The sequence below is a fragment of the Erinaceus europaeus genome, chromosome 2 (assembly GCF_950295315.1).
Source record: "Erinaceus europaeus chromosome 2, mEriEur2.1, whole genome shotgun sequence".
Taxonomy (NCBI): Eukaryota; Metazoa; Chordata; class Mammalia; order Eulipotyphla; family Erinaceidae; genus Erinaceus; species Erinaceus europaeus.
This window is the reverse complement of record NC_080163.1, coordinates 54,698,073-54,718,596: the sequence shown is the minus strand read 5'-3', so window position 1 is coordinate 54,718,596 and position 20,524 is coordinate 54,698,073. Positions and strand designations below refer to the sequence as shown.

The 20,524-nt window shown below is 39.4% G+C and overlaps 1 protein-coding gene across 1 annotated transcript; it reads right to left on the bottom strand.

Annotated features, from left to right (window-relative positions):
• Nucleotides 1-8,052: 8,052 nt before the first annotated feature.
• On the bottom strand, nucleotides 8,053-12,929 carry LOC103107624 (serine protease inhibitor Kazal-type 7-like). Its single transcript, XM_060186406.1, has 4 exons — nucleotides 12,804-12,929; nucleotides 11,541-11,566; nucleotides 10,731-10,861; nucleotides 8,053-8,480 (listed from the first exon to the last, which is right to left on the bottom strand). Exons 1-4 carry the CDS (start codon nucleotides 12,862-12,864, stop codon nucleotides 8,435-8,437), a joined length of 264 nt encoding a protein of 87 aa, XP_060042389.1. The 5' UTR covers nucleotides 12,865-12,929; the 3' UTR covers nucleotides 8,053-8,434.
• Nucleotides 12,930-20,524: the final 7,595 nt, after the last annotated feature.

Sequence of the window (20,524 nt, the reverse complement as noted above, 5' to 3'; positions counted from 1 at the left end):
GCCTCTTTAAAGCTTGTTATAAAAACCTATGTGGTCATATAACTACCCAATATTGGGTCTAGATCTGTGGTGGATGAACTTCCCCTGAAATTTTTGTCGCAACTCTCAAGTCCCCAAATTCCCCAATATAAACCATGGGATGGCAAACGAGTTGTTAACTTTGTGCTGGTACATGGCCACAGAATTCTTTTTACTAGTTTACTAACTTTCAATAGATAAGCCATCCATTATTTGACCATGATTTTAATAACTTTAGCTGTACTTTCATAAGGCCATATTTTATTTGAGATGTTTGATAAAAGCTACATGAACACTTGTTTTAGAATGTGCCAATTTTCAAGTAGGGCAATTTTATGAGAAGACTTGGAAATAATTCTTACAGTTTTTTTTTAAAGATTTTATTTATTTATTGATGAGAAAGATAGGAGGAGAGAGAGAGAAAGAACCAGACATCACTCTGGTACATGTGCTGCCGGGGCTTGAACTCAGGACCTCACACTTGAGAGTCAAGCGCTTTATCCATTGTGCCACCTCCCGGACCACATTCTTACAGTTTTGATACAGTTAGAAGACACTTTATTTTTTATTTTATTTATAAAAAGGAAACATTGACAAAGCCATAGGATAAGATGGGTACAACTTCACACAGTTTCTACCACCAGGTTTCTGTAGCCCCTCCCCTCCCCTGATAGCTTTCCTATTCTTTAACCCTCTGGGAGTATGGACCCATTTTGGGATGCAGAAGGTGGAAGGTCTGGCTTCTGTAATTGCTTCCCCACTGAACATGGGCAAAAACTGGTTGATCCATACACCCAGCCTGCCTCTCTCTTGCCCTGGTAGAGTGGGGCTCTGGGGAAGCAGAGCTCCAGGATGCATTAGTGGGGTTGTCTGTCCAGGGAAGTCTGGTCGGTATCATGCTAGCATCTGGAACCTGGTGGCTGAAAAAAGAGTTAACATACAAAGCCAAACAAATTGCTGGACAATCATGAACCTAAAGGATGGAATAGTGCAGAGGAAGAGCTGAGGGTTCCTCCACTTTATAGATAGCTATAAAATATATATAGGCATATATTCCAAAGGGCCTGTGGCTATACTAGTTTTTTTTTTTTCCCTGATCATGAAATTTGATATGCAGGTGGATCCAAGTTAATGTCTGGGGAGATGATTTCATGGCTGGAAAAGGAACAGAAAGCTGGATTAAGGAAGAGAGTAGCTCCCTAATATGGGAAAGGGGTATCAATATTGCTGATTGTAAACCCTATTGATTTGATTTGGTCTGGGACCCATATTCAGTTTAGGAGCCTATGTGACCTATGCATCCCTGTAGATCTGAGCTCACATTCTGCGCTCATGAGTAGGAACATTCCAAGCTGCCCCAATATGGACTTATCTTCTTCAGATGTAGCATAGAGTGTATTTTCCATCCTCCCTTTGGAGGATGGAACATTCTCTACTGTTGTTGATCCAAGTTGAGGGCAAGGTCCTATGGGGGGCCCACAAAGGGGCCTATTTTGTTGTTCCTGAGAAAGACACTTTTTATATCATTAGGGGGAAGTAGTGCCAAGCCCCAGAGACTAAAATTCACAGTTTTTCCTTTCAAAAGGGTAAGGTCAGCTGGAACAAGCACAGAAGTGGTATTGGAAGCAGATATCATAATGTTACTGAGAGTTGAAACTCTAGGAGTCACGTAGACCTAATTCATTACCAGCTTTATACTCTGTATGATTTGTGCAAGTTTAATTGTTTGAAGCCTTTGTTCATAAATATTCATTTGGTCAACAAATAGATAATAATGAGCATTATTTTTTTTCTCTTAGAGTATCACAACTTGGGCATATTATACGTAATGAGAAACTTAACCATTGTTTTCATTCTAGCTTGACAAAAACTTTCTCCTTGATTAACTTTTAGTTAGGCTCTTCTGAGTTTTTTTTTTAAACAAGGACTTAAGCTTGGTATGCCTATTCCCATCATCACCATCTCCCTGTTTAACTTTGTCTTGGCAGGGCAGATTTATCTGCTTACACTTGAGATGTACACTCTTGATGTTTGATCCAGTTGTGTATCCCCTACCTTGAATATGTAAGTTCTCGATCTGACTCTAACAGTCATCTTGCTAGACCAGTTTAGTAAATATTTCCCTATCCTCAATATCTTATGTCAGTAAATTTCCATCTACTGATCTTAGTTTGGTCCTTGGCTACAAATACCTGCTTACTTTTGTTGTGTTTGGAGTTGGGCCCAATTCCTCTCCTTCACTGCAGTAGTGAATATTCCTTTAGTAACTTTTTCCGTACCATTTAAAAAGAGTCAGATAATTTCGACAAGTTTATAAAGTTATAATGGCAGTATTATATTTAAATTGAAAGACAAAAATTCAGTCCTTCTGGGGCTTAATTTCTGCCTTTTGGGATCTTTTCTTTCTTAAGTATGATTTTGTAGGGAACCCTTTAAAAAAAAAACCCTAAAATGTCATTATGAAAACAAGATTTTTTTTCACACTGAAATATACTACACCTATATTTATTTACTCAGTGAATCAGAGCTTGGATTGGTAAGGGAGCCTAATTTATAGATTATTGGAGTTTGCCTAATAGCTTAGCCTATGAAGCATAACCTCTTACATAGTCTTTTGGTTTTTCACATCCTAAAGTCACATTTGTGTTTTGATCTTGCTTTCTTAGAGGAAGAGGTTTATCAAGTTACTAATGTCTGCTTTGTATAATAATAAGGAAGAACATGTTTTTAAAGTCTCTTATTAGGGAAAAAAGTTTTAGAAGATAATTATCATCACATAGGCACAATTTCTCATCGTTCTGTGATGGGTGTCTGCAAGCTAATCCTAGCAACAACTTAAGTCTTCCTCCAGCATTGTGCATTGTGTCCCCTTCCCTCTATGTACCAGACTATATACTCTTTGTATAGTCCGTGATTTACTGTCTTGCCTTCCCTTTCTTGCTTCTTAGGTCCCACCTATAAACTAGATCATCCAATATTCATCTTTTTCCTCCTGGTTGATCTTACTTTACATGATTCCTTCAAGTTCCTTCCAAGATGTGACAAAGGAGATGAAGCAAAATGAGATGATTTTATCATGTTTGAAGAGTGGAATAGTATTCCACTGTGTACATGTGCCTGAACTTTCTCAGTCACTCATATGCCTTTGGACATCTGGGTTGGTTTCAAGTTTGGGTCATTACAAACAGTGTTGCTGTGATGATAGGTGTACATAGGTCTCTTTGGATAAGTATCTTTGCTTTATTTGGATAGATCCTTAGGAGGGAGATTTAGGTGCATGCAATTAAAATAATAATGATATAATATCAATAATAAGATTAATGTTCAAAGTATGGTAATTTGTAGCAGAATAAAAAATGATCTTTTAAAAGGAGAGAGTTGGAGGACTCAACTTCTTAAACATAATATTTACTACAGAGTAATGCTAATGAAGGCCAGGGTGCTAGAGGGTGTGGGAGGTAGATTAGCAGTACAATGCATGCTTTTCATGTACGATGTCCTATGTTCTATCAACAACACATAAAATGCTGAAGGGGTCGTCTGCTTTCTCTATTCCTCCTTTCCTCTCTCTCTCTCTCAAGTGAAAGGAAGGAAAGATCTCAGGATGTGGTCCAGTGGATAAGGTGTTGGACTCTCAAGTGTGAGAAAGAAAGAAATAAAAAAAAGAAATAAAGAAAAGGAAGAAAGGAGGGAAGAGGGAAGGAAGGAAGAAAGGGAGGAAGAAAAGAAGAAGAGTAGACAGAATATTTCAACTGGATATTGAATCTATTTTGCTAACACTCAACCCAACTTTTATCAGAGTCCATAATACATTGGAGGTAGCATAACTACGTAGTGTCTTTGCCTCGTTCTCTCTTTATATCTGAAAAAAGCAGCCCAGAGCAGTGAAGCTTTGGTAAGTAAAAACAAGTAAGTGGTAATAATGTCAAAACAACTTACTAGAAAAAGAAAAAAAAATTCAAAAATTAGTGTTATCACGACTGAATAACAATAAAAAGACAGTGAAGATTAACTCCATGCTAATTTTGTAAAAGAAATCATAAGAGAAATTAGGTCAACATAGATCAAAGACTTAAAAATGAGAACTAAAACTACAGAACTCTTTGTTGTTTGACTTTATTTACAGTTTGTTAAGATAACTCATATACAATGAAGAAAGATGCAGCTGATATACTTTTTCATTGTTTAATTGTGATTAATAGTGGATTGCAAAATTTTAAGATTACAATGTATACTTCCACATCATACCCACCACTACGAAAGTTCTATGTCATCACCCTCCCACCTCTCAAAAATAACCACCATCGGTCTCACAGGTTGTCTCTTAGAAACAGTTTGCTTGTGGTCTGGGAGGTGGAAGAGTAGATAAAGCATTGTACACCCAAGCATGAGGTCCTGAGTTCAGTCCCCTGGAGCACATGTACCAGAGTGATGTCTGGTCCTTTCTTTCTCCTATCTTTCTCATGAATAAATACATAAATTCTTTAAAATAAAATAAAATTGTATTTCTAAAAAAGAAAAGAAAGGAAAAAACAATTTGCTCACTTGTTTCTTTTTTTTTTTCCCAAGTTCATATGTGATACAATGGTTTTCTAAGAATTATAATTGAATTCCCTGGGCAGATGACCCCACCAATGTGTCCTAGAGCCCCACTTCTTCAGAGCTCTGTCCCACTAGGGAAAGAGAGAGGCTGGGACTATGAATCGACCTGTCAACACCCATGTTCAGCAGGGAAGCAATTACAGAAAACAGACCTTCCACCTTCTGCACCCCATAATGTCCCTCAGTCCATATTCCCAGAGGGATAAAGAATAGGAAAGCTAGTGATCCAGGAGGTTGGCACAATGGATAGGACACTGAACTCTCAAGCATGGGGTCCCGAGTTCACCCCTGGCAGCATATGTACCAATGCGATGTCTGGTTCTTTCTCTCTCTCCTCCTATCATTCTCACTAATAAATAAATAAAATATGAAAAAAACAATAGGAAAGCTATCAAGGGAGGGGATTAGATATGGAGTTCTGATGGTGGGAATTGTGTGGAATTGTACCCCTCTTATCCTATATTCTTGCTGGTGTTTCCATTTTATAAAAAAAATTATAAAAATTAAAAAAGAATTAAATTGACTAATACTGTTTTCAGACTGGAGTTGATACTATAGATGAAATACAAATATATTTGGGAATACACTTAAAATGAAAGAAAGAACATCAAGAAGTAAGCATTAGCATCTCTCTAGAATAGTTAGAACATAAATTACCTAGTTAGGGCTTTATTGATGATGTAAATATTTTTCTGTTAATTTATTTTTATTAAATGTACTTGTAAAACTTTAAGCCTATGCTAGATAAGTCATAAGATAAATATGTCATATTAATATTTGGCAGAAATTTCAGTTTTTTTATGTAAGATTTAATATAACTTTTAGTTATGAAATAAATTTGTAGTTATGAAAACATACTATTCCTCTAAAAATTATGAATACTAGAGGCATTATGCAAATTTGTCTTTTCATTTAAAATGGGGCTTAATTTTAAATCTTTAAAGGCAGCTGGCTATGGGCTGACAAAGTAGCTCACCTGGCTAGCATGCCTGCTTTGCCATGCACAGCACTCAGGTCTGAGCCTCCACCATATTGGAGGAAGCTTTGGTGCTATAGACTCTCACTCTCTCTCTCTCTCTCTCTCTCTCTCTCCCTCTCCCTCTCCCTCTTCCTTCCTTCCTTTCTTTATTTCTTTCTTTAAGTTTTATTTATAAAATAGAAACAGACAAGACCATAGGATAAGAGAAGTACAACTCCACACAGTTCCCACCACCAAAACTCCATATCCCATCCCCTCCCCTGATAGCTTTCCTATTCTTTAATCCTCTGGAAGCGTGGAACAAGTGACATTATAAGGTGCAGAAGGTGGAAGATCTGGCTTCTGTAACTGCTGCCCCACTGAGCATGGATGTTGGCAGCCTGTTTCTCTCTCCCTAGTGGGGCAGGGATATGGGTAGGTGGGGCTCCAGGACACACTGGTGGGGTCGTCTGCTCTGGGAAGTCCAGTCAGCATCTTGGTAGCATCTGGAACCTGATGGCTGAAAAAGAGTGAAGATAGAAAGCAGAGCAAATTGTTGACTAATCATGAATCTAAAGGTAGGAATATTGTGGATGGAGATTTGGAGGGGTTCCATTTTGGAAAAAGCTAGTAGGTCTATTTTAGGTATATTACAAGGGTCCTATGACTACTAGTTTTTGCCTGCGCCTGACATCCAATATGCAGGTGACCGAAGCTATTGTCTGGGGGGGATGATGTCACAGCTGGAAAAAAGAACCAGAAAGCTGGATCAGGGAAGAGAGTAGCTCCCAAATATAAAAAATGTATACAAATATAACAATATCCATCTGTCCTGGGGCCCACTGTCACTCTTTCTAACTGAAACCATTGTCTTATCATTGTCCTCATTAGTTTTTCTTTGCTTTTGGACAACATGCAGATTTCCTGATTGTTTATCTCTTCATTTCTTTATGCCATACTGCTCCCTTGTCTCATACTAGTGCTGTATTCACTGGTGCTTCTGTGTCATAAGATCTGCCTCCTTCATTCAGCATTTATACCATTAGACCTTTCCTTTCCTTGCCTAGCATATGTATTTTAAGCAGTGTTTGCTTGTTTATAACCTCACAGATAATGTAATTTTAAATATATGCTCCTGAGCCAACTCTTTCAGTCTTGTCAATTCTGATAAGACACAGAGAGAGGGAGAGAGACACCATAGCATGAGAGCTTCCCCCAATGTTATGGTACTCCCCAGTGATGGGAGGGTTGGAAACCAGGTTGTGGGCATGACATGGAAAAACTCTAAGTAGTGAACTGTCTTCAAAATCTCACATTAAAAAAAAATTTCCCTAACAAAAACAAGGGCAAAAAAAAAAGGGGGGGGGGATGGCTTCCAGGAGCAGTGGATTCATATATAGGCACAGAGCCCCAGCAATAACCCTGGAGGAAAACACAAAACAAACAAACAAAAAACTTCCCCTTCAAGGGAAAACACTAAGCAGAACTTGGTGTACTGTACCAAGGTAAAAGACTCTGGGGTGAGGGGGTGGGGGTGGGTGGGTTAAGTTCTGGAGCATGATGGCAGAGCGGGACCTAGTAGGGGCTGTACTGTTATGCAGAAAACTGGAAAATGTTATGCATGTACAAACTATTGTGTTTTACTGTCTACTGTAAAACATTAATCCCTCAATAAAGAAATGAAAAAAACAATCAAACAAACAAACAAAAACCTTCCCCTTCATCCCAGAGTAGAAAAATCCTGGAGATAACCAAAAACTTAAAAAATAAATAAAAAATATAAAAACAATATATGTTTAGTTAAAAAAGACACATTCTTTTAAGAAAAATATTGTTAAAATCCATATTCTAAAAGTGATAAGTTGTTTATCTTTATTACATTGACCAAAAAGTTTTTCCTTCAGTGTCTTACATGATATATTTATTCTTCAGAAATAGTAACATTACTCTTTCCTGCTTGGTAAGCGGAAGAAAATACAAGTACAAACGTACCAAGATAAACTATGTGACAGTTAAATTGTGATAATTCACTGTTGAGTTCTAAATATTAGAATCATTATATTTGTTTAAAACCTTGTGAAGATTTGATGTGTTGCACCAAAGAAAAGAACTCTGATATGAGTGTGGGGGATAGTACTGTGAAGGAGGATCTAAGTAGGGGGGTTACAGTGCTATGTGGAAAACCGAGAAATATGTACCATCTACTGTTTTTAATGCTGACTATAAACCATTAATCTCCCACTAAAGAAAAAAGCCTGTAAAACGCTTTGCTATGTGCACACTTCAGTTTGATGCTCATAGCACTGAAGGAATCTTAGATGATGTAGTTCATGTCTGCCTGTCTCACTGTCAATACCTTGACTATTTACCTGAAAAAAATCAGCCTGCAGTAGTGAAGCCTCAGTGAAAACAAAGCAAAAATAAATCAAGAATTAAACCTGATCTAGAAACAAATCCACACAGAAACAAAAAGAGATTGTCTGTGAAGGATTTAATTAATTTATTTATTTTTACTGAGATACAAAAAGAAGTAGGGGAAGATAGCATACTGGTTCTGCAAACAGACTCTTGGGAAGGAAGGTCCCAGGTTCAATCCCCTGCAACACCATAAGCCAGAGCTGAGCAGTGCACTGGTTAAAAAAAAAAAAAAATCTAATCAAAAAGAAGCCTGTTGGTAAGGCACAGGTTTGAGGGGTCAACAAGACGACTTTCTTCACTCAGTGAAAGGGAACTCAGAATCTGGCTCAAAAGCCTTCCAGACCCTTTACAAACTTGATGGAGAAGACAATCAGAACCAGAAGATAACCCAGAGACCAAAGATGATGTCATCACCCCATACCCACAGTGACGGAGACATTAACATTTTCCTTCATGAAGAAACTGAATCTTTCCTTCACTTTTCCTGTAGGAAGACAAAGTTGAAAATAATATCAGTACTATGAAGATATTTGGGGGGGGATAGGAAAGCCAAAAGGAATAATAGCAATGATGAAACAGAATGCCTTGTGACAGAAGAGTGAACTGTGACCTACCCCCTCACTCCCACCCAATGAGGAATGTCCTTGTCATGACAGTCTCTGACAGTGGCCTGATTCCAGTGATGCCTTCACCCAACCTGTTGCTTCCACTGACTCCAGAGTACAGATTGGTCCCCCAGTTGTAAAACAATATAAACTTTCCACTAGGGAGGGCAGGGGTGGCTTGACCCTCTATCTTTTCTGGTCAGCAGAGCCTCCAATGAAGCTGAGACCTGCCCTAGGAAGAGGATTTCAACCAAATATCATCTCCAGTGCCCTTGGGCATAAGCTGGTTTCTACATCAAGAGCAACTTCCTTTGTGTGAAATAAAAGTAGTTCCTTAACCAGGTGCACATGGTACTAAGCATAGGAACCTGAGCAAAGATCTGGGTTCAAGCACCTGCTCCCCACCTGTGGCAGCGTGTGTGTGTGTCTGTGTGTGTGTCTGTGTGTGTGTATTTGTGTGTGGTATTTCACAAACGGTGAAGCAGATCTGCAGGTGTCCTTCTCTTTTCCACTTGTCTACCCCTCCTCTCTCAATTTCTCTCTTTCTTATCCAATAAAATGGGAAAAAAGATGGCCACCGGGAGTAGTGGATTCATAGTGCTGGTACTGAGGCCCAGCGCTAACCCTGGAGCAAAACCAAAATATGTGGGCATATCCTCTGGACTCTGGACATAGTCTGGTGTTCTGACCTGTTAAAATAATCACTAAGGGAATATGGGTGGTAGCGCAACCGGTTAAGTGCAGGTGGCACAAAGCGCAAGGACAGGCATAAAGAGTTCGAGCCCCAGGCTCCCCACCTGCAGAGGAGTCGCTTCACAGGCGGTGAACACGACTGCAGGTGTCTATCTATCTCTCCCCCTCTCTGCTTTCCCCTCCTCTATCCATTTCTCTCTGCCTTTATCCAACAATGATGGCATCAATAATAACTACAACAATAAAACAACAAGGGCAACAAAAGGGAATAAATAAATATTTTAAAAAATCACTAAGATGAGAAACATAAAATCTAAGACAACTGCCCCAAATTCTGTAGCTTAAAAGAGAACTAACTGAACAAAGTAAAGCTGGCATAAGACAGTAAATACCAGTTCTGGACCAGAGAAGTAACTTCTAGCTGTATTGTCAGACAGAAAAAATATCTAAACAGGGAGTCAGGCTGTAATGCAGCCAGCTAAGCGCAGGTGGCACAAAGCTCAAGGACCGACCTAAGAATCCCAGTTTGAGCCCCCCGGCTACCCACCTGCAGGGGAGTCGCTTCACAAGTAGTGAAGTAGGTCTGCAGGTGTCTATCTTTCTCTCCCCGTGTCTTCCCCTCCTCTCTCCATTTCTCTCTGTCCTATCCAACAATGACGACATCAATAACAACACAAATAATAACTACAACAATAAATAAAACAAGGGCAGCAAAAGAGAAAATAAATAAATGTAAAAAAATCTAAACAAGACATGTACAAGGGATCCTGGTCCTAGTAATTACATCTTGCATCCCCCCCTTGTAGACAAAGGACAAATAAATCCTTGTAGTAACCCTTTCCTTATTATCCAACTGAGGTTACAATAATCTGGAGTCACTAGGAAACAAGAGAACAAAAGACCTTTAGCAATTATATGTCTAAAGTTCAAGCAGTGTTATGGTCATCAAGTCTCAGAAGTCACACATGATAATGTTTTTTTTCAATTATATTTAGTGCAGGAATCATAAACTTTCCTTCAGATGATAGTATTAATAGATTCTGTGTGGAATGTCACTACTTAAAACAGTCAAAAGACTCACTTAGGGTTGGAGACCACCTCAAATATTACAACTGCTCTGTTGACTTTTGCTTTGCCCCCTATCAAACTTTTGAACTCTAGGGACAAGAATGTTGAAAAATTACGGTCTTCTTGAACTTCTCTAATTGACAAACAGGGACTAGCATTCTGTAATGAATGGGTTCAACCTAGGCTGGCATAGCAGCTGAGCCAACACTCTGATCTGACTGTGAGGGAGCCATTTCTTACCTCTGCTGCCCCTTCTGGGTGGAATGGTGGGAAATTTATAGAGAGTTAAGCAGGTGCATGGGAAGAAGAGAGACTTGCAGGGAAATCATTGTCCCCTCCCTTTTACTCCCTTCCCCAGATGTACTCACAAGTTCTCAGCACATAAATGACATTCATTTCCATAGGTGATATAATCAGAACCACAAACAGGCAGATAGGTGATGGGACAAGGGATGGCCACTACTGGGTATTTCTTGTACATGCTGCAGTCCACCTGTGACTGACAAAAGAAAATATTTCACTTACCTCAGTGTCCCCAAATTAGTCACTTAGGTTTCTATTGTGCAGGAAATAAAAAGAAGAAAAAATTCTGAAAGTCCCAGGTCACATATTCTGATCCTGCTGTGTCTGCCTCTATTAGCAATACTGTTACCACTCTCACAGATACTTCTGGCAACACTTTTATTATTACTTTGAGTACACAACTTATAAGTGTCATGAGTTGGGCTTAAATCTTACATGATTTTTCCCTTCTTTATTCTTCAGAACAACTGTATAGGCTAGGTTTTACTGCTGTCTCCATAGATGAGAGAAAATAAGGCTGGGAAGGAGAGGACTTCAATCATAGAAAAGTTAGGTGGCGCTGAGACTGGGCTATGAACCTTAAGCTTGTGTAATTAATTAAGGTCACCATTTTGCCTCACACATGTTGTCTTCTCTATGAAAATATCACATCCTGAGGTGGAAGTCATCCTCTCTCCTTTACTTATGCAATATTATTTAAATTATGGTTGCTTACATATGGCTCTGACTGCCTTTGAGAAAGTCTTGACCTGTGTGCTATACTATTCACTTCCTAAAACATACCAAACTTATTCTACATGCACACTTCACAAATGGTTGTTAGTTATATACCACTCATGAGGAAATGAATTTAAATTGTACTTCAGAATACTTACTGTTTTTAAAGGCAGACTTGCAGCTTCTGAAAGAGGGATAAAGATGGATTTAGGTGTTTGTTTTATTGGGTGGGGAGAGACAGATTAGAGCACTACTCTGGTACATGCCAAGACAGGGATCAAACCCAGGAACCTAATGGATGGAAGTTCAGTGCCCTGCTGGCTGAGTCACCTCCCTGATAGCTTAAGTAGCCTTGAAATCTCACTAAGAAAAGAAAATGTGATCCCATAGAGAAAACTTTTGTGAGTTCTCTAGCAATTAGTCTCAGCACACACCTTGTATCACAAAGTTTGCTAGAAATGGTATCACAAAGTTTGCTAGAAATGGTAAGCAAGCCCCTTGGTTCCAACAGGAGATTTATACACATTTTCACTTTTTACCAACCACAGGATGTCTGTGTCTTTGATAATGACTCAAAACTTGAGACTTAGGGAGTCGGGCAGTAGTGTAGTGGGTTAAGCACATGTGGCGCGAAGCCCAAGGGCCTGTGTAAATATCCTGTTCTAGCCCTCTCCCTGCTCCCTACCTGCAGAGGAGTCGCTTCACAGGTAGTGAAGCAGGTCTGCAAGTGTCTATCTTTCTCTCCCCCTCTGTCTTCCCCTCCTCTCTCCATTTCTCTCTGTCCTATCCAACAGCGACCACATCAACAACAATAACTACAGCAATAAAACAACAAGGGCAACAAAAGGGAAAATAAATAAATAAAGATATTTTTTAAAAAAACTTGAGATTAATAGAATGTATTGCAGTCACCTGCCTGAAGTCCCATATTTGATATTGTCCTTCTGATTGATAAAACAGAGTGTCTCTGTGGTGTTAGAATCTTAGTTTATGTAGGTATTATGTGTCCCTAAAGGTCTAACTATTGATTCCTAGCTTTTGGAAAGCAGTTTTATTTTGATCTTCCTGGATAGATTTGGAGAAACATTTTCAAAATTTTCTGCATCTTTGCACTGAGGGATGCTAATAGCTAATATCTACAGCTTACAGTGTCCTTAAAAAATAGTAGATATGTGAAGAAATTAGTTTTATTTTTGTCCTATAAATGGAAATTTACAATTTTTGAAAGGGAAAGACATAAAACTCAAATCCCTCAGCACAGTCTGGGTCACAGACCTTAAGGGTAGAGTGTTCCTATTGCAAAACAGTACACGGTAAATCTCCTGGATCATTTTTTTCAGATGCTCTCTTTGAATAGCCCAGACAGTCATACTCTGGGGAAACAGGACTGCAGGATCAGGTACTCTCTACCCTCAACTTACCTGAGCTGCTGCAGAAATGGGCCACTGTGCAGAGAAGAAGGAGACTGCTGATGATCTTCATGTTAGAGATGGCTATGGTGTACAGGCTGCTCAGAACTGTCACTGGCTACATCAGCCATGCCTTGAGGAAGGGGTCATATTTATATGGCATGACTTGGGCTCTCCGCCTTTCCTGTAAGGTCATCTGGAGGTTCTCAAAACACTATGTCACACCCTGGGTGGTGTTACAATTCTTGTCAATTAGCAACCACTTCCCATTTGACCAACATGTCGATAATTTGAGAAGTATTTTTCCACCTACTCCAGAGGGGAGGTTGTTAGGTAAAATTCTATTCTTCTGGTGCCAGTACCCGGTAGAGTGCACATGTTACCATGCACAAGAACTCCAGGTTCAATTCAATTCCCTGGACACCACATAGGAGCACCTTCAGTGTGGAAGCTTTAAGAGTAATGGAGCTGGGCTGCAGTGTTTCTCTCTCTCTCTCTCTCTCTTTCTCTCTCTCTCTCTCCCTTTGTCTTTCATCCTCTCCCTCAAAAAAAAAAAGTCTACCAGCAATGATGAAGTTGTATAGTCATTGGGCCCTATGGATAAATTTGGTAGCAAATTAATATATATATATATATACATATATATATATATATATATATATCTTAAGTTTGTTGTTTATGAAGGTGTGGCTAGCAGAAAACTGTCATAGTTCCTTTCTCAGGGTGTGGCTGAAATAAATATGGGTTGTGTGTGTGCCCTAATTATGAAGTAAGCAAAATTTGTAAACTTCATTTATTTCACCAAAATAGAGAACCTAACTCAAATTAGGTCATATCAATGTTTGCATTTTGATTCCTAGAAAAACATTGTTTTATTTTTGAGACAGTATATATGTGGAGGAAGTTGGAACCCAGTGGAAGAAACCTTGACATTAAAATAATTAGGTAGACAGTAGCACATTGACTTTTTAAAATTTTATGATTATGGGGGTTGGGCGGTAGTGCAGCGGTTAAGAGCATGTTGCGCTAAGTGCAAGGACCAGCATAAGGATACAGGGTCAAGCCCCCAGCTCCCACCTGCAGGGGAGTCACTTCACAGCGATGAAGCAGGTCTGCCAGTGTCTATCTTTCTCTCCTCTCTCTGTCTTCCCCTCCTCTCTACATTTCTCTCTGTTCTATTCAACAACAGTGACATCAATAACAACAATAGTAAGAAGGGAAGTGGATGGTCCCATAGAGAGTTAATTATAGATTTTCTTATTTACTGTGAAAGTTTGAAGGGTATGAAACCAGAGAAAAAGTCATTGTATCTCAAGATGAATCCTTGTTGTAAAAATGCAATTTGATCCAAGAGGAGAAGGAATGGAAATAAAAAGAGTTATCAAGATGAATGAAAGAATAGGATTGCAAATTTCTTTTACAACACTCTTTAAAGATTTAGTTGCATATATATTTAATTTAATTAATTTACTTTGGGGAGAGACAGGAAGAAATTGAGAGGGGAAAGGGAGAGGGATCTGTAGCACTGCTTCCTTCACCACTCATGAAGCTTCCTCCTTGCAGTTGGGGACCAGGGCCTCACACCTGGGTCTTTGCACATTGTAACATGCATACTCAACCAGATATGCCACATTCAGTCCCACAAATTTCCTTTAAATGATTGACAATTAGATATAAAAGGGGCATGGAGCAGTGGAGCACCCAGTTAAGCACATAACGACCTGAGCAAGAATCTGAGTTTAAGCCCCCAACTCCCCACCTGCAGGGGGAACACTTCACAAGCAGTGAAGCAGATCTGCAGGTGTCTATCTTTTGCTTCTCTATTTCCCCCTCCTTTCTCAGTTTTTCTCTGTCCTGTCCAATAAAATGGAAAAAATGACTGCCAGGAGCAATAGATTTATAGGGCTAGCATCCTGCTTCAGAGATAACACTGGGGGCAAAAAAAAAAAAAAAAAGGTGAGAGAGAGAGAGAAAGAAAGAAAAAAATAAAAAAAGAAAGAAAGAAAGTAAAAGGGGAATGAAAAAGTTAAGAGCTCACCAAGGTCATAGATAAACAGAATATGATTCAAAGTCAAAGACAAGTAATAGGAAATTTAAGCTCCATGAAAAGTAGTTGACTAGAATATTGAAAAGCAAGAAGTAAGAGAGTACAACATGAAAGGCTCTTTGATACAGGAGAGATAGAAAAGAGTGGATAAATATGGATGCAGAACATTCCTACTCATGACCACAGAATGTGAGCTCAGATCTATGGGGATACAGAGGTCACATTGGCTCCTAAGCTTAATATGGACCTCAGACCACATCAAATCGATGGGGGTTACAGTCAACAATATTTATACGCCTTTACCATATTTGGGAGCTACTCTCTTCCATGGTCCAGGTTTCTGGTTCTTTTTCCAGCCATGACATCATCTCCCAGACAATAACTTGGAACCACTTGCATATCAGATGTCAGGCTCAGAAGAAAAGAAAAAAAGAAAAAAAAAACTAGTATAGTCATGGGCTCTTTGGAATATAACTAAAATAAGACTACTAACTATCTATAAAACAGATATCCCCCCCCCTAGCCTGCCCAAATCTTCATCTGAACTATTCCAGCCTTTAAGTTCATGATTACTCAACAATTTGTTTGGCTCTATATGTTAACTTTTCTTTCAGCCACCAGGTTTCAGTTGCTACCATGATGCCAATTGGACTTCCCTGGGCAGATGACCCCACCAATGTGTTCTGGAGCCCCACTTCCTCAGAGCCCCACCCCACTAGGGAAAGAGAGAGACAGGAGTATGGGTTGACCTGGCAATGCCCATGTTTAGCAGGGAAACAATTACAGCAGCCAGACCTTCTATCTTCTGCAGCCCATAATGACCCTGGGTCCATACTCCTAGAGGGATAAAACATAGGAAAGTTATCAGGGGAGGGGATGGGATATAGAGTTCTGGTGGTGGGAATTGTGTGGAGTTGTACCCCTCTTATCCTATGGTTTTTGTGTTTCCTTCTTATAAATAAAAATCAAATAATAATAGAAATAAGAGAGGAAGAGAGATGTTTCTTGTGTTCAGTGCTGATGGGAAGTGTAGCTTGAGAGTCAATGAACATCAGGCTTTCCTGGGTCTATTATAACAAAATAGTAAAGACTTAAGAATAAGGATATGAGGGTGATCTGGCTGCAACATCTGTCACCCCATTGACAGCCAGGGTTTGATCTGACTGGCTAGGCTGGTGTCCCCTTCCTCCCTCACCACTCCATGTGAGTCAGTCCCAAAACTGTGTGCTGGGTGGAAGAGGAAGGCCTTCCCCAAACAGAGACAGACAGGTCTTCTGTGGAGGGTAAACTTGCCCCCCCTGCTAGAACCTCTAAACAAGCTCTTAAGAGCCATTTGTAGGAGAATGAGAAAGTAGGGTAGTCAAGCTTCCAAGTCTCCAGACACATCCAAATGAGGCACTACATGTGTCAGTCTGCCTTTCTTTAAAAAAAAAAAAATGACTTAAGAATAATTTTCTTAGAGTTGTTGAAGCTGAAAGTTCAAGACCAAAGTGCTGGCAGAGTTAGTTCCTCCAGAGACCTCTTACTTTGGTTTATAAACAACTGCCTTCGTATAATTTCTCAGAGTGCTAACCCCTGTTTTTTTTCTTCTTATAAGTAGGACACAACTATAGATTAGGGCCCCGTCTTTGTGACATTATTGAACCTTAGTGATCTTTTTAAAACTACTATTTCAAAATGCAGTCACACTAGGCTGCTAGTTGTTAGGGTTTCTATACAGGCATTTTGAGGAATATATTGCAGTCTCTAACACTTATCTCCTCTGTCCCCCAACCTACTGAATTTAAGTCCTTCATCATACAGAGAATCACAGACCTTTGAGCATCAAGACACTGGCATGCATTGGAATTTTACCTAGAATTCTTGTAAAAAGAGAGATTACTTGTTCAACCACTTTGGTGCTGATGGGGGAGGCAGTGATTCACTGTGTATTTCACTTTGTTGAAGGCTCTTTTAAAGACTAGGGAGACAGCATAATGGTTATGCAACCGACTTTCATGCCTGAGGCTCTAAGATTCCAGATCCTATCTCCAGTACAGCCATTGACTAGAGTTCAGCAATAGTCCGTAAAACAAAACAAAACAAAACAAAAACTAAACTCTATGGGGTGAGAAGGGGTGGAGGACTGGGGTTGGGAGTGGAGGCAAACAGCATAGTGGTTATGCAAAGACTTTCATGCCTGAGGCTTCCCTGCAGCACCATAAACCAGAGCTGTCAGTGTTCTGTTAACAAAAAAAAATTAAAAATCTAACTCTATTAAATATTTTAAATTTTGTCTAACTCAATATTCTATAGACTTAATTTGCCACAATTTGCTAATTACTGGGTTATTAGAAAAGTCATGACATATTTTTCTGTTTTTCTATACAAATGTGTCGTGATTTTTCAACAGCCTGTATTTTCCATTTCCTGATAATATGGAAATGTTTGTTAATGTGTTTTCTTGAACCTTATAAGAAATAAGTATTTATTAATGTGTTCATTATCAGGGATGACTACTGACATGTCTGTCTACCTGGACCCTCAGAAATTATTTGTCATATTGAATTTAACTCCATCTCCTTATAACTTCCATACATTTTGAATCTCTACAATGAATTTGCTTTCTCTTCCCAAGTATATTCAGAAAAACAAAGATAGCTCTAGAGTGTGCTTAGAAGAGGCTATATATATATATATATATATATATATATATATGCTTATAATATATTTATATATGCTTAGAGTATATATTTATATGTAGATTTAATATTACCTTTATAGTATATAATTCTGTAAATCCTCGCTAGCTGCACATGGTAATATAACCTTATTTAAGGTGTTGCAGGGTATTTTGGGAATGCATCCCTCCACCCCCCCTTGCAGGAAGCAAGGAGAAGGGACCAGAGGTAGGGGTTAGAAGCCTATCAGCCCTGAAACAAGATGGCAAAGGAGGACCTAATGGGGGTTGTATTGTTATGTGGAAATTTACATATACAGATTATTGTATAATACTGTTGACTGTAAACCACTAATCCCCCAATAAAGAAATTAAAACACACACACACACACACACACACACACACACAGAAGCCTATCAGCACCAGCACTCCCTCCCTACATGATTGCAAAGACCATAAAATGCAGGTGAAGGGCCTAAAGACAAAAGCTGAAGCACATCCCAGAGGCCCTTTCTCTAAGGGCAATAAAGCTTGGAAGACTAGAGAGCCCAGGTTCTTCGTCTTTTTCTCTGTCTTTCTTGGTGTCCACATGCCTACATGACTTGTACTTTCTTCTCCCTTTCAGTCCTGACTTTCTCCCAATAAATGCTCAGCCCCCAGAAACATGACTGGTTCTCTTATGATTCTTCCATGTAGAAGTCAGTCTAGAATTCCACAAGCGGGAACTGGGGGTGTGTGTGGGGGGGTGACCCCAGTTATCTTTATCTATCTTCCTCTTACAATGGCATAACAGTGGAAGGTCAAATAATAAATAAACTCTATTTCCTTACTCTGCTCCAGATATGCTGTCTACAAGCAAGTTCTCTACTTCTTAGATATTACTTTCTTGTAGATTAAAAAAAGAAAATGATAGAGAGTCTGGGGGGGTAGCGCAGCGGATTAAACGTACCTGGTGCAAAGCTCAAGAACCAGCATAAGAATCCCGGTTAGAGCCTCCAGCTCCCCACCTGCAGGAGAGTCGCTTCACAAGCGGTGGAGCACATCTGCAGGTGTCTTTCTTTCCCCCCTCTGTCTTCCCCTCCTCTCTTCATTTCTCTGTCTTATCCAACAACAATGACAGCAATAAAAACAATAATAATAACTACAACAATGATAAAACAACCAGGGCAAAAAAAGGGGAAAAAATAGCCTCCAGAAGAAGTGGCACCGAGCCCCAGCAATAACCCTGGAGGCAAAAATAAATAAAAAATTAAAAAGAAAAGAAAAGAAAAAGAAAATGATAATAATAAAGTATAACCTGATGAGTTCATACTTAAAAAATATATCATGGGACTGGGATAGAGAATGAAATGGAAATAGGTAAGAATGATGTGCCTGGGGGTGGGGAGGGCACTATAAATTGGGTAAAGGAAGTCAATTGTGTGTTGGAATGGAAACTTTGTCTTTTAAATGGAAACTTTGACTTTTAGTGAAGACAGTGTAGTATATACAGTTGTTAAATTATTATATCAGGTTGACAGGTAACTGATCTGTATAGTACACCTGCCTTGTCCTAGACTCAGCCCAGTTTTCAGGTCAGGTCCTAACACAATGGAGGAAGCTATGGTGTTGTATCTTTATCTCTCTGTGTCTCTTTCTTCCTATATGAAAAAGTTGGCTTGGAGCAATGAAACCCCAGTAGTGACAAAAAAAAGAGTTACAGTGCTTCTTACCAGAAACAGATATAATGTCATAAACCAAAGTTACCTAAAAATAATAATAATAAATAAATAAATATATCATAGTCCTTTCTTCAAATTACTCTCATTTTATTATAAGATTTTTTTTCTTTCTACTTTTGGTGATTTCAGCTAAAGATTGTGTAAGGAGTGTATGGCTTGAAATATTCATTTAGTGAGTTCTGAGCTGTGTCACCTAACTTTGCTGTATTGTTTTTCACAGCATTCATAGCTACCTCACACGGCCTGTCCCTTTATTTGTGTGTTACTCATGTCTCGCCATTTAGAATGCAGGTTGCACAAGAACAGGCTCATGACTGCTTATTTGCTTGTCTTGTTTACCTACCACAGTACATTGAAAAGTGTGGGAAAGCTCACTACATAATTACTGAATGGACACAAAATCCCAAGACCCCACACCATCATTTAAAAGGTAGAGCAACACATAATCCAATAAACAATTGAAATCCAGGGATAGATAATTTGTTTTACATTGGTGAATTAAAAAAGAAATAAAACTTACTTCACTGGCATTTTTGAATGAATTTACCTATTTTAGATTCAGTAAGAAAAATACACTGGGGGCTGGGGACACAGAAGGATTGTTGTGCAAAAGACTCTTATGCTGAGGCTCTGAGGTCCCAGGTTCAGTCCTCAGCACCACCATAAGCCAGATCTGTGCAGTGCTCTAATATCTTTCTCTCTGTCTCTCTCATTAAAATAAACAGAAATATTAGAAAAAGAGAAAAGAAAAATACACTGTGGAATGTTTAAGATATTCTCCTCTTTCCTTCCCCCTTCTTCTTTTTCTTCTTCTAGCGTTTGCCCTTCTTCCGTAGCCAGTCAACAGCGTCAGGTTGAGCCTGATGTAAAGTTTCGAGACCTCCTTTGAATCTGGAGAGGTGGCAGTCGTTGACTATGTGGGTCATAGTCTGTCTGTAGCCACAGGGGCAGTTCGGGTCGTCTCTGGCTCCCCAACGATGGAACATAGCGGCGCACCAGCCATGGCCTGTTCAATAGCGATTGAGGAGGGCCCAATCATAACGTGCTAGGTCAAAGCCGGGTTGATGCTTGCAGGGGTCTGTGATGAGGCGTTTGTTCTTTACCTCAGCTGACTGCCAACTCTGTTTCCAAGAGTCTGGAACAGAGAAGTTCAGTGTAGGCGTAGGAGACCAGACTGGATGACGAGATGTCAAGCGTTGGACAGGGTGGGCGAAGATATCCGCGTATATTGGCAGGTCCGGTCGAGGTCCTTCCCCCTAAAACTTGAAATCACCTTTAAGTTGAAGTCACAAATGTTTTCAGAGT

Bases quoted from the DNA above. Each gene is read 5' to 3' on its own strand.
- LOC103107624 (XM_060186406.1), bottom strand. From the start codon at position 12,864: ATGAAGATCATCAGCAGTCTCCTTCTTCTCTGCACAGTGGCCCATTTC. The intron at 10,862-11,540 runs GTAAGTATTCTG...TTCTTTTGTCAG, and splicing joins CAAGTCTGCCTTTAAAAACA to TCACAGGTGGACTGCAGCAT. The intron at 8,481-10,730 runs GTGAGTACATCT...GTCTTCCTACAG, and splicing joins CATTTATGTGCTGAGAACTT to GAAAAGTGAAGGAAAGATTC.